At 49.2% G+C, this 13,706-nt stretch overlaps 6 protein-coding genes across 6 annotated transcripts; 2 read left to right on the top strand and 4 right to left on the bottom strand.

Moving 5' to 3' along the window:
* Nucleotides 1-799: 799 nt before the first annotated feature.
* Nucleotides 800-1,085, bottom strand: J7T55_015443 (uncharacterized protein; the record flags this gene model as incomplete). Its single annotated transcript, XM_053139679.1, has 2 exons — nt 800-847; nt 927-1,085. The coding sequence occupies 2 exons, from the start codon at nt 1,083-1,085 to the stop codon at nt 800-802; spliced, it is 207 nt and encodes a 68-aa protein (XP_052997168.1).
* A 506-nt stretch (nt 1,086-1,591) lies between these two features.
* J7T55_015442 (uncharacterized protein) lies at nt 1,592-2,363 on the bottom strand (the record flags this gene model as incomplete). Its single annotated transcript, XM_053139678.1, has 3 exons — nt 1,592-1,784; nt 1,930-2,144; nt 2,349-2,363. The coding sequence occupies 3 exons, from the start codon at nt 2,361-2,363 to the stop codon at nt 1,592-1,594; spliced, it is 423 nt and encodes a 140-aa protein (XP_052997167.1).
* Nucleotides 2,364-3,751: 1,388 nt separating this feature from the next.
* J7T55_015441 (carboxypeptidase y inhibitor) lies at nt 3,752-4,629 on the bottom strand (the record flags this gene model as incomplete). Its single annotated transcript, XM_053139677.1, has 4 exons — nt 3,752-3,766; nt 3,830-4,273; nt 4,326-4,370; nt 4,441-4,629. The coding sequence occupies 4 exons, from the start codon at nt 4,627-4,629 to the stop codon at nt 3,752-3,754; spliced, it is 693 nt and encodes a 230-aa protein (XP_052997166.1).
* A 2,146-nt stretch (nt 4,630-6,775) lies between these two features.
* On the top strand, nt 6,776-7,690 carry J7T55_015440 (major intrinsic protein; the record flags this gene model as incomplete). The annotated part of the gene is made up of 3 exons (XM_053139676.1): nt 6,776-7,039; nt 7,109-7,401; nt 7,471-7,690. 3 exons carry the CDS (start codon nt 6,776-6,778, stop codon nt 7,688-7,690), a joined length of 777 nt encoding a protein of 258 aa, XP_052997165.1.
* Nucleotides 7,691-8,330: 640 nt separating this feature from the next.
* J7T55_015439 (C6 finger domain transcription factor tcpZ) lies at nt 8,331-9,844 on the bottom strand (the record flags this gene model as incomplete). Its single annotated transcript, XM_053139675.1, has 3 exons — nt 8,331-8,806; nt 8,939-9,281; nt 9,356-9,844. 3 exons carry the CDS (start codon nt 9,842-9,844, stop codon nt 8,331-8,333), a joined length of 1,308 nt encoding a protein of 435 aa, XP_052997164.1.
* A 1,794-nt stretch (nt 9,845-11,638) lies between these two features.
* On the top strand, nt 11,639-13,205 carry J7T55_015438 (mfs transporter; the record flags this gene model as incomplete). Its single annotated transcript, XM_053139673.1, has 3 exons — nt 11,639-11,850; nt 11,956-12,556; nt 12,657-13,205. 3 exons carry the CDS (start codon nt 11,639-11,641, stop codon nt 13,203-13,205), a joined length of 1,362 nt encoding a protein of 453 aa, XP_052997163.1.
* Nucleotides 13,206-13,706: the final 501 nt, after the last annotated feature.

Here is a 13,706-nt window from a genome sequence, read left to right as displayed (position 1 = left end):
CGCAGCAGAGATCGTGAGTGACGATCACCGTCCATGCTCCACGCTGCCGACCTCCTGCATATCCTGTATATCCTGCTGCACATCCTGCACATCGTGATCCAGCAACATCGAATGACTTTCTGTAGGGGAGACACCGGCGCAGACAGAGGCTGGCATGCCCGCCCATCGAGGTCAGCCAAGCAGCCCATTCAGTCGCCCTTCTCCTCGCAGGGTTTCGCGTGGCACGTGACAGGGTGTTTTCGCATTGCCATGCCCGCGGTCAGGCCTGTCATGCTTTGTTGACATGTTACGGCACGGGCACAGTAACAGTAGCAACCCGCGAAACCCACGCGTCCCGGCCGGGGGGAGGGGTGTGGAGAGAAGAAAGGGAAAAAATAAAAAAACCCAACCCTTCAAGGTTCATGACTTCGACTCGGACGACAACGCACCAGCGAGGCTTACACAGTATTGCCCTTTTGCCCGCAAGCCAAGAGCAGTCCTTGCTCACCGCGCACCCGCTCCAGACCCCGGCCCAGGTACCCGCCGTTATCAAACTCAATTGCTACCGTTCATGCGGCACCAGCGCCCTTGCTCAGCCTGCTCAGGCACGCCCGCACCTCCTCCCGCGTTGACCTGTCATACGCCTGACTAGCACGCCCTAGAGGAAAGGCTCAAAAGCAGCGGCATTTTCTCTTCGCTCGCTTCTTGGGTCTGCGGTCTACTGGCAGCTGGCAGCTGGCTGTCAACTGGCTCAAATGGCCTACCACCTGCTTCCGACGTCCTAGCACACTGATGGCATGTATCTGTGTGATTGAACCTCTTAGGCGGCTGACATCTCGTCCTCGTACTTTTGACTCCTGGTGATGTCCTGCCCGGTCGTCAGGATCTTGGTTCTCCACGGGGCTCCTCCCACAGCCCAGCCGGGAACTACCCCTGCCGGCACATACGTGCCCCCCCTTCTTACTGTAAACAGATGCCACGACCGACATGTGCTGGATCTTGGACCGGGCCATTACCTTGATTATCAGTGGGAAGGGTGCTGAGCCCTTCGTTCTTGGCGTTCTGTCCGTACAGGGCGTCTCTTGCCTTGAGTTCCACTCCGGCATGATGGCGTGTACTCAATCTCGTAGCAGCTGAAGTGCTCGCTTGTGGCCTGTCGACTCCCTCTCCAACGGGAGATCGCCGGCTACCCTGCTAAAGTGTATTCCAAGGGGCACTGTATACTTTGTCGACACACGACAGACTTCAAGTATCGATCCACCGGAGGCAACTTGACTAGCAATTAACACTCGCAGCTTATGTGCTGTGGGGTTAATATTCAAGAAACTTGTGGGCGCAATTGGTCTCATTGCCAGCATTCCAATTACGCTATTTTCAGAACAGGTTCCCGTCGGCTCACATACAAGTGTCACTGCTTTGGTGACAGGATCTCCGGCTCTTAAGTATTGCGTGGAGAGTAAAAGGGCACAGAAGCTGCAAATGGGGAAGACCAGCTTGGTTTCCAGTAATTGCCGCCCTTGAGAGACAGCACTAGGTGGCTACATGGCGCACTCCAGTATCTACTAATTATCTATCATGCTTGATGGCCTGGTATGCTTTCCGATATAAAAGATCAGATCCAGAAGTAGATAGTGAAGACAAAGACGCCCGATGCCTGTGCCTCGTATCCAAACGCCACGATGTACTTGCCCTGCATCTCCGCGAACTCGTCGATCATCTTCTGTGCCCCCGCGCCGAACGGGGTGTTGTCGTGGAGCAGGTTGTAGGTCTCTTCCTTCTCGTCGGAGTGGTGGTTTCGGAAAATGCTGTTGTTTTGGGGGAAGTAATGAGTCACAAAAGTTCAAAGGATACAAGATGTGTGTTAGTGTGTCAGTGTCTAAGTGTGTGAAGAAGTGAGTGAGTGAGAAAAGAGAGGCAAGTGGCATCCGAACGTGAAAGTTAATTACTCACATCAAGTCTTGCGCCTCACTCTCGCCCATCAGATCATACACCTGGTGCGTGACCTCAGAAAGCTGCTCCTCATAGACGTCGAGGTACTTGATGCCGAGCAGGTCGGCGGCGCCACGGCCCACAGAGCTGACCCAGTCGCCTGAGTTAGGCGTCGAGCCGTGGACGTCGTAGCCCAGCGCTTCGAGGTCTGGGATGGCCTTGAAGGTGTGGGCTGCCTAGATGAGCCAGGTGGTGACGAGGAAGATCAGAGTGAGGAGCTTGATTGTGTTGGTCCTGTATGTCTGCTGGGGAGGTGTAGTTGAGATAGTAGTTGCTTGTCATGAGACTATGGTGGTAGTGATGGCAGGAGTATCATTGTTGACAGTATTTTGGGACTTCTTGCATCATTCATAGAATCTAAAGGTTTCCTGTGACCATACCATAGAGTCCGTCATTGAATCTTGTGGTCAATTGTCATTGCCCCGTCACTCGGCGTGACCTGAGTGAGTGAACCAATTCACTCGTCAGGTTGAATCAGTACCTTTATTGGCTAGCCTCTCATTTGTCTTTGGACTTCGATATCTCAAGCCGATACCACAATCAAGTTATCGAGCTAAAATCCGATGTTCTTGCAGAAAGATAAGCCGTATCGGAGCTGACTAGCCTTATAGAATCTTTCGGTAATGAGACCGTCAGAAATGGCTGGCCTTAGGGTGTTTTCCATCATGAATTATTCATGATGGGTACGCATTGGATGCTGCCACAGATACTCTTGGTGGCCGACATCACTTTTGAGTTGAATTTGGTAATCCACAAAGCCACTGCGCTTTGGATGTCAGGAAGTTGTTATACCGAAAGTCTTGTTTTGGATAATGAGAACCTCTCCGCAGAGTACATCAATAGGACCATTTTGCCATTGTTGATGTAAGTATACGAGAAGCAACCATCATATATTGTCATCATCCTCACTTGATATAATTTTAGGCTTCCAAGTTTGCTTAGTGGTCTTACTATCAATCACATATTCACTAAGTTCGAGAAAAGGAAACGCTGGTACAGAAACTATCACAACGAAGTCCGACCAATATTCTCTTAACCAAGTCTGGTGATCCTGTAGCTTATTTCCCTCGGATGGACAGGGGCACACCGATGATGTCTTTCGATTCGTTGTTGCAATAAACGCTGAACAAGGTACTATACCATGTTGAGAAAAAGTAGGTATATGGGAAGTTCGGTCTACTTGAAATGGTCAGTGATTCCTTAAATCCCTCGATTAAGAATTAGTTCCCTGCACACGGCAAATTGTGCCATCTCTTCAAGGGTCGAATGATGTGGGTTTAAAAGAGTATTTGAGTGACAACCTATGCGCTCGTTAAAATATTTTTGCCAGTTTGCATTCTTATTTAAGTGAGGGAACGCTTCTTCAATTGAGCTGGTGCCTACACAGAAGGCGATAATCTCACAGCAATTGCATATAAGATGACATGCTTTTGGAGCAAAACAACAGACAATACAACACTCGAGACTAGACACGATAAGTGAGATAAACCTGCTCCCTTGTTGCGGTTCCAGTTGCAATGGTGGTAATTTGGTGCGGCGGCTGCTCAATACGTCTTGCAAACGGAGATCAATGGCAGGTGACTGCGCCTCGTCGTACGGATGATGAGGTAGAGGCTCGATTATGTGGACGAGAGATTCGCAGGGGGAAAATGGCATGCTAGGCTAGTTTGAATAGAATACTAAAAGAGCATTCGACGTCTGTTGATCTGAAAATAAATCTCCAGTTTGTGATAGGGGCTTTCGATGCTCCACATTGACCGCACAGGAGGACTCCCAATCAGCATTAATTTCCAATGATCTGGCCGGCATGTCGTTAGCGACCGATGTCTCTGACATGGGAATGTTTTGTAGTGATTCTAACCTTATTCACCACCGCTTCACCCGTCAATCCAATGTTTGCCGCCGTGCTCTTCAGCGTACCCCCTACCTTCATGAATGTAGCCGCTTCAACTTGGAGGTCTTTGTTCTTGATTAGCTGGTAAGCGTTGAATCCCCAGCGATCCTTCAGGTCCTGCACTTCCGGCTGTTGCTTTCCAGAAAGGGCTGCAGGATAAGCCTTCTGCAGTTCTCGGAGATCGTCTGGGTTGATTTCAACCTTCCCTGATGCTGCGGAAGGACGAGCGAGGATGAACGTATATCGGTGTGGCCGAGGGCTGATATAATTTGGCAGAGGCGCGGGTCCAACATATGAAGATACGTTGCTCTCACTGGAAATGACCAGCTCGCCGCCGTCCTTTGTCGAAACACTCGTGGCTAGCCAATGGCGCACTTGACCAAAGTTGGCATCGTTGTCGGCCATGAGGTCCTATTATATTTATCAGATATAGGATTTCCTGACCATCAGCGCTTGAATTTACAGGATCAGTCATGATGAGCACATAGTCATCGCGATTCTGGGAAGGCTGTGATGATTCGATCAGTCTACGAAGAAGACGTATGCAGCAGAATTGAATGTAGACTCGGGTTGCATACAGGGGGTTTTAGGTAAAGCTTTGGCTCGAGTTGGGTCTCTTCGCGGTCGAGTTCTTTTCCAGGAGCATCCAGAATTGTGTTGGGCCATTTGAGTGTGAGGCTGGATTGAAAGTCAAGCCCTGCCGGCAGAACATCGGGAACCACCTGATGTTCCTGTAGCTTCTTATTGATGTTCTGAATAGTCGACATTTCAGCGCGATAATGCTATGAGGAGACAAGATTCAAATTATGATCATCAGTGCTGGAACAGTACCGAGGGCTGGCACTACGAATGTGTATTTAAATATGCTGCTTGGAATAAGCATCCATGACGTTGACATGACGGCCAACTGGTGAAGCGTGGTGATCATGGAGGAAACCTCAGCACAACGTCACTTTCAGGTCTCTGTCGGCAATTGTTTTCCTTGGGGAAAACTCTTCGGGTGTGCCTGGAATTCGAAGAACACGCACACGTTCAAGTATTAGCTTAAAGGGAATTCATGAATGCCCTCGTGAGTTCCATAGTGAATCAGTATAGATGATGTAGTATAGGATCGCAGCCGAAACAACTGCATATCTTTCCTCGCATTATTAATTTGTATGTGTCATCATCATTCGTGCTGAGAAACAGGCTCTCGTCGAGCGTGAGAAGGTAAAATAGGGCCGCAGAGGTTTGGGGTATTCTTAGATCAAGCACCCATACCTACACAGGTACATTGTAGCCACGGCGCACCTACTACTAGTACACCCACATTAGTGCATAGGTTGAAGGCGAACTTTGGAACAAGGCCAACAATACACTTTGAATTGATCCTGGCAGAATTCAAATGAAATTGAAATTGAATCGTCCATTTCAAATATGTGGTTGACGTTCACATGTGAAATGTCATGCACCATCAAAGGAGTGTCGCCCACGGCGTCGGTTATACAAGGAAAACAATGTTCGCAAATTAGACGCAAACGGCAGTGGTCTTATGGATGACTGCTGTATATCAAGGAATCGAAGGTGGTGACGCTCTTGGGACTGGCTAGTGTGTCTACTCCCTGACTGCCGAGGAGCTTAGAGCTGTAGGCACTTGCCAGCATGTTGTCTTCGAGCGCAGGTTCTTCGAAACTGTGGGAGAGCTGATCTGCTGGGCTGCAACGGGATGCGGGGACTCCAACATCAGCCAGGGCCGTGACCTGAGCCCGATGGCAAAGCGCCAGGGCCGTCAAGCTACGATTATACCCACTGTGACTTTTTTCTTTGAAAAATCGATTATGGAGTCGCAATAAAGGAACTACTATCCTCATCATGGACGGTGACACCAATTGCGACATGCTCACTGGGAGGCTACGCCGCGACTTGGTTTTGTCTCATAAGGAGGTTGCGTCGGATATTCTACTTGTTCCTTTCTAAGTCCATTAGAGTTTTTGTGTTGGTTGCAAGAGATCACTGGTGGTGACAGCAATAGGCTAGCAGCTGGCAGATCATCCTTAGCACAGAGATCGACACCCTGCACTTTTCTTCTTTTTGGCTGTTTGCCGATCTACGGTGAACAACAGATATGAGCAAGCCACGGTCGAGTCGCGTGGACTATTGACAAAGACTGACTCAATGGGTCGCAAAACGCGTCATTATGGGTTGGCTATGCCTTCGGACAAACAGCGAGCAAACTTCGAATCGGAGAATTCTGATGCTGCATGTGTCGAGGCTTTTCCAAGGGCTGATCCTTTGCTCGCCTATGATGTCTCCTGAGGTACCAGATCGCATTGATATCCGAATCATACAGGAAAAAGTTGACTGAATAAAGCTTTGAATTCTGAGTGGTTCAAATCGCAATCTCGCCCTGAAATATTAGATTTTAACAAGGGTCACCTTGGTACGCGATGCCAAGACCGAATGAGCTGTACAGTATCGACCCACAGGACAGCCTCATCAAAGACGTCGGGCATCGATGTGGATCACAAGGCTATGGCTTCTATTGCATTTGGGTAAGATGTACATCGTTCACTCACACGTAAGTTCTCCTCGGCAAATGCTTCAATAATTGTACCTGTGTCTTCTAACACCTGACCGCTGAATCTTGACCATGTTGCACGTTTGTTGGAATGGAGTTCATGCCGCTCTTTGCGTGTGGTAGTGCAAGTGGGCCAGTTAGAACAAGGCATGATCCCACAAGTTGAACGACTTGCAAAAAACCCTACAGGTGAGAAGTCACGGGCTTCACTCAAATCAATCCGGAAAAGGCTATGAGAGTTGCCTATATATACGCTCATCTCTTCATCTCCTCTTAGAGAAGTGCCATCAAGTCTTGACTATCACATCGACCAGTTACGACCTAAAAGCACAACAGCTTTACACCCAACTATCATCATGGCGCCCAGCAACTTTGTCAAACATCTTCGGCTTCACGCTGTCGAGATCTCCGGAGAAGCTGTTGGAACATTCTTGTTCCTGTTGATGGCACTGTCGGCTGCCCAAGTCGCCAACTCTGATACTTCACATGCTGGAGATGACATCCACCCTGGGGATATTAATCTCACACAGCTTCTGTATATCAGCTTGGCATTTGGATTCTCCCTTGCTGTCAACGTCTCCATCTTTGCCAGAGTCAGCGGAGGGCTCTTCAACCCGGCCGTAAGTCTTCAGCTGACGCCTGTCACATATTCATAACGCATTCAAATATAAGCTGACAATATGGAATAGGTCACCCTTGGAATGTGCCTCATCGGCAAAGTCACATGGATCAAGGGTATTTTCTTGACCGGCGGGCAGATCTTGGGAGGTGTTGTCGCCTCGGCTGTGGTCAAGGGCATCTTCCCAGGCACCTACGTCGTTCAGACCAAGCTTGGCCATGACGCTTCTGTCGCCCAGGGCCTGCTCATCGAGACTTTCCTCACCATGCAGTTGATGCTCGCAATCTACTTCATGGCTGTTGAGAAGCACGAAGGCAACGCGTTGGCTGCCCTTGTTATTGGATTTGCTCTCTTCGTTGCTGAGTACGTGTTTATTCCAGCAACTTTGGACTGTTGGTGGTATCGTAACGTGGACTGACTGTAGAATAATAGGTTGCCCGGTATCTACTATACTGGTGGTTCCCTCAACCCGGCCAGAACCTTCGGCCCCGACCTCATTACGCTCGACTTCGGTGCCACGCACTGGATTTACTGGGTTGGCCCATTTTTGGGCGCCACGCTGGCTGCCGTCTTCTACAAGTTTATCAAGTTCTTGCAGGCTGAGGCTGCTGAGAACAGTGATGACACTGAGAGGCAGCCTCTTCTGTCATAAAGACAGACGGAATAGATTGCCGCTGGACTGTCAGTCTAAGATGCCGCCAAAGCATCAGATCGACATAGGAGTTGGCATGAGCACCGAAACACTGGATGGAGAAAAGAAAACGGCAGCATGACTGAGTCATTGTTTCTGTCATTGGGGATAGTTTGACTGAGATTCGAGACAACCTAGACTACCAAGAAAGCTCATTCTGTAGAGCCAAATTCTTACATTTTTGAGTAAAGACTTGTATGCTATAACCGATCTCGTGTCATCTTTCCTCAGCTTCAATATCAGAAATCAGGCCCTCAACTAATAAAAAGCTTTAGAAGTTGTGTGCTTGAACATTTGCATATTGTATGATTATATCTAGCCTGATAACTCCATTTGAAAAGGCAAGTTAGACATGAATTTTGCATTGGCTACTTATTGCCCGAAGAGTTCTCGCCTGACTAGTTTATGACCGGGCCTGTACTTGCCACTAATAAATACATGAAGAAGGGTTCTGATTGACTTATGAAAGCAGCTGATCTGATGTTCAATTAATTGGAAATTCATGGGAGTTCGTGGTCTTGAGAATGAGAGGCTGCAGTCAACGCTGTTTTGAGGAGGCACATCTGTCAACCATTCCTGGCTTTGTGCCCTCATAAGGGACCTATACAGAGCAAACCGTGCGCAAAAATACGTCCAGCACTGCATCGCCACGACACACGACCTGCTGAAGGTAAGTTGTGTCAGTTGCAGTTAGACCGGTCTGGAGCAAGTCATCGTCCTGTGACTTTGTTCCAGAGGTTTTTGCCGTCGCTTGCATATCGAACGAGTTGAGGGTCGATAAGGAATTTCTTGATTGTGATCCCGAAACCATACCACCATCGACCCGACAGCTCTCGCCCATCGTCAGCATTTTCAGTGCGGCAAGCGTCTCACGACCTTTCTGAAGAGCCCGCCGCACAACCAGTCGTCGGATCGCGACCGATTCCTCCGGACTGGCTTCGTATTCACCCAATCGACATGACATGTGTGACTGCTCGCCGTTCAAGTTTTCCGAGGTTAAAGGCGTTCTCTCTCTTGAAGCTAGTGTGCCGCTGTTGCACTGTATGTCGGCAACAATATACTCGTACAATCGCATCACTAGCTGAAGAGATGATACAGTGAGAAGCACTGAGCATGACTCTTTTAAGCAGCGTGTACATGATAAGAAAGAATGGGATGTGTTGAGAGCTGCGTTGATTCGTTGTATACAGATGTCGAGGCGACATTGACTTCCATGCGGCGGCGACGCGTTGCCCTGGGCCTGGCACTGGGCCATGCGGTGAAGGGAGTAAAGCATGTTGAGCGAGTCGGTTTGTTCTTTGAAACAAGCACAAGCCTCTTGCTCTTCTGTCCCAGTAGGCCCAGACGCGTCGGGCGTCTCCGATGGAGACAAAGGCAGGGAGGCAACGTCGGCACAGACGCTGCCCGCAACGTCTGAGTTCGATATCTCGTGATTGACTCCATACAAACTGGCGAAGTGAGCCTCGAAGGAAGGTTCTTCTGTTGGCGCGGGAATAGAGCAGCAACCTTGCTCCGGCATGCCGTCTGGCGAAAGAACGCACTGGGATTGGGGCTGCTCGATATGTGCCGAGTTAGCAAAGATCCATCGAGTCTGAAAGATGCCGAGGTTCAAAGCCATACACTTACGTCACTGGCATAGTTTAAGTGGTCAAAACCTGGGGTATTCTGGTCTTGCATCTGCAGACCCATCCCGAGCAATACACCGTTGATACCGGTCACCCACGTGGCTTCGTTGAGACTTGTGCCACTCGTGGCCGGCGTACTCCAGTTCCAGTCGAGGCTCGCCTGCCTGGCAGCGTGTTGCTGGCGGATGCGAGCATGCTTGTCAAGTGTCTTCCGGTTGCAGCTGCCCTTTGGCTTGCCAGCCCTCATCGCGACACTGTAAGTACAAGGCAGGTCTTGGGTAAGACACCGATCGCAGGCAGTGCCCCCGGAACACTTCACTTTCGCGGAGTGACAGAAGTCGCAGGCGCTACGTAGCCTGAGGGTTGGGCGATCCTTGCCATCTCGAGCTGGAACCCGAGCTGGAATTGGTGGACCGTCGGCGACCCATCGCTCGCTAGTTGATGACTGGGGCGTTGTTTCCCCGAAGAATCTGTCGGGCATGGTGTGCATCTTTCATGTAGGTGCTCAGATGACAGTGAATCGAGACTCTGGCTCTCTAATGCGAGAACGTCGTCTAATAGTCCTAGGGAAGCCGCCGCACACATCCCAACCATCACCGGTGGCGTGCGCTCACCGATCCATACTCCAGGGACTCGACTCAGGTGTGCTCAGAGACCCAAGATTGAACGTCGAAGCACGGACGATCAGATAAATACACTGTGGATTCGCAATGGATCTGATAACCAACCCGCAAGCAATATCCACCAGGATCTTGCGGTCCCGCTCACACTGAAGCCCATCAATAACTGTGTTTGACAATTGTGTTCCTGCCGGGGATTTCACAGAGCCCGTGGGTTGGGGTCTAAGTGGATATGAGTGGACAGGTGCTGCTGATGTTTGAGTAGTGACAGCAAGGGTGTGCCTGAACATCTCGCGGGTAAGAATTGTTCCTCGTACCCAGGAGCGAGGAACGACATGTTTCGTCATTACAATATGCATTCACTAGAATGGACCTCCAGGCTGGGACATCGAGTTTAGGAGCACTTGGCCACTCGCGACTATCACCTATGAAGCTGAAACTGTTCGTAAACCATTAAAGAGACATACGAGAGGTCTTTGAGCATCGAATCGCGCACTGAAAAGCGTCCCTCTGCCGAAGTTTTGGCCAAGACTGGTCCCGTCTAATTTTGTCGCTCCACCCCGACTTCGGTCCACCTCGCGTCTCGATTGTGGGGAGGCATCGTCAGATTCAACAGCGGCGTGTGTATGCTCGAAGAGTTTACAGATCTTCTAATTGCCATGGTTCGTCGTCATTTCAATTCAACATTGAATGCACTTTGAAGAACAGAATATTGGATGAACCATACCTTTGACGAACCAAGGACTTGCATTTCCGATAGCAATAATGACCAAGTGCGGGAAATCAACCAAGACAATCAAGTAAGGCTTATGGATATCATAGTGACAAACTGATTTGTAAACTACAAGGGTGATTATTTGTATACATCGTCAGTGTGATTGAGACAAGCTTTTGACTAACCGGAGAACTATTGTCAAATCTAGTTAGAGACAGGCCAGGGAAGCGTACGTCTTAACAGTGTCTTGGCAAGAGAAGCGGTCATTCTGATTCACGGGTCTGAGACGCTGTGGAGAAACCACGTCACTCAATGTGAATGAATGGTCTGGTGGAGACAACTAGAACGTGCTCTCAGAATTCACATATGGGGCCAAGCTTCAATGTTAGGCAAGGAGCTGTATAACTTCCTGGAAGCAGTCTTGGAGAAGTGACTGTATTTGAGCGCTTGGTTTCAGAGAACACAGAATGCTCTTAATTGAAAGATCTATGGTGCCCACATTTGCAGGAGCTAAGTGAGAGATTCAATTATGGTTGTATGGCTAAATAGAAGATGCTCAAGTGAGTGAATTATCTAGTATGAGAGAACGTAGTCATGTACGCACATCCACACCTCGTTTTCGGAAGACGGAATGTGGGAGATCCACAATGAACACATCTATGGATGGCACTGGTTGTGGATCTGCGACACAAAAACTCGCCGAGTATAACCTCCGATGACACATCAAAGACCTGAAAACTGCCCTGGCCTGATGGCAACATTCGAGATGTGTACGAGGAGAGGTCTGAATACTCATAAATAGTCTTCCGGCTCGGAAACCGAGCCTTTTCTCCGATCAGCCCCGCTTGGAATGGAAGTCGACGGTGTCAAGTACATAACTGGTTCTCAGAGGTTGCGGTGGTTCCCCCATGTTGAACCACCCAGGGCCTCGTTTTTCAGCCAATAAACCATGACCAGCCAGAATTCCTCAGTGCGAAGCGGTGTGCCGAGCCCTGACGGCTCTTTTGATGGGCAAATGGAACTAAACGACAAGAATGGCTCACGGGAAACAGGAGCGACCTCAACACCACCTCTAGAGCCTCCAAACGGTGGCTTAAGAGCGTGGGCATGTGTTGCTGGATCCTTTCTTCTTCAATTCTGCTCCTTTGGCTATGTTAATGCGTAAGTACAAGTGCAATCTGAGACTATCGTTGGAGCGAACAACGCATGAGGACGCTATTCTGTATCCTAACTAACATGGGATTTGTGCGCTGATTCAAATCGCAGATGTGGAATTTTCCAACTCTACTACAAGGATGTTCTACTCCCGAGCCAGTCGTCGTCAAGTCTTGCCTGGGTCACAACCCTTCAAATCTTCCTTCTCTTCATGCTTGGGCCGTTCATCGGCAAGCTAATTGACACCCATGGCTCACGCATGATACTGGCTCCTTTCTCAGCCATGGCCGTCTTCTCAGTCTGCATGCTGAGTCTCTGTAAGACTTACTGGCAGATCGTACTTGCCCAAGGCGTGGCTTTCGGCCTTGCGACATCAGGCTTGTCACTACCAGCAATGACCCTGGCGACCCAGTGGTTTTCCACGAAGCGCGGCTTAGCGGTAGGGATAGTTTCGTGCGGCTCGAGCCTGGGCGGCGTGGTCTTCCCTTTGGTTATCCCGACCCTGCTGGACAAGGTCGGCTTTGCGTCTGCTGTGCGCTGGGTGGCCCTGTTGCAAGGGGTCCTGCTCGTCATTGCTAATATTCTATGCTCATCACCATTTCCACCAAAAGGGAACGGAAATGGACAGAACAAAGCGCCCTCAGCTGGGTTGAGGGCCTTCAAATCCTTGCCCTGGCTGTTCTTCGTGATGGGATGTTTCTTCACTATGTGGGTAAGTAGAAGTTTTCCTTTCTGCCAGAAAATATTTCCGGCGTTTCTTCCTTTACTGGCGACTCCTTATCGTCAATTGATTACTGATCCTCTTACGTTAGGGCCTATTCGCGCCGCTTAATTACCTCCCGGAAATGGCAGCGCAGAAAGATGTGATGACTACACAAATGGCTCAGTACACGCTCGCTATCGCCAACGCTGGCTCAGTATTCGGGCGAATTGTTCCTGGTTGGGCTTCAGATCACCTGGGCCAGTTCAACATAATGACGATTGTATCGCTCCTTAGCGGAGTTCTCTGCCTTGCATTTTGGCTTCCCCTCGAATTCTCACCATCATTTCCTGGAATAATTGTGTTTGCTTTGCTATATGGGTTTTGCAGTGGCGGCTTCGTGAGCCTCGGTGCGCCGTGTGTTGTCAGCCTGGCTGAAGGAAAGATGGATGAGATTGGGTTGAAAATTGGCGGGTTTTGCTTGGCCATTGCCCTAGGCGCATTGACAGGGCTTCCGATTGAGGGCGCTATCAAGGATAGCCAGGGAGATAGCTTTGTGGGTTTAATGATCTTCGCGGGCGTCTCCATGGTTTTGGGTGGCATATTCCACGGGGCGGCCAGAGTGTTGAAAGGTGGATGGAACCCAACTACGAAGGTGTAGGGATAATTCAAAGAGCATATAGAACACAGCTCAGAGGCCAATTAATCAATAATACATCTGAATTTGTACAGTAGTCATATGAAAGTTATCCATGAAACAGAGAATTTGCGTATAATGAATAGAGTGCGAGATTTTTATGTTTCGGCATTCCGTAATGAATACTATTGCCAAGAACAGATCGCCAATATTTTGAGGTGAACGGAGATAATTTCTACTCTCTCTAATCAGTAGAAGGATCGTCGAAACCCTACCTCAGTACCACAATGTCACTTATGCGCAAAGTGCGGATACAAACTTCGTCCATTTCGCTTTTTTACATGCCATCTCATGACTATCTTGGTGGTCATGTTTGAATCGAATAATGCTGTATTGATAGCGGCGGGTTGACTTATATACCAGTCATCACTGCCAGTATTCTTGCTTGTAGGGACATAGCTCGATTGGTGTAGACTCTTAATCCCGTTATTAGCCAATTTCAGATTGCATCAAGAGCATTTAGTA

Source organism: Diaporthe amygdali (genome assembly GCF_026229845.1).
Source record: "Diaporthe amygdali strain CAA958 chromosome Unknown NODE_5_length_1802954_cov_64_987939, whole genome shotgun sequence".
NCBI lineage: Eukaryota > Fungi > Ascomycota > Sordariomycetes > Diaporthales > Diaporthaceae > Diaporthe > Diaporthe amygdali.
Note: the sequence above shows the minus strand (reverse complement) of the source record. Positions and strands in the feature narration are given on the sequence as shown.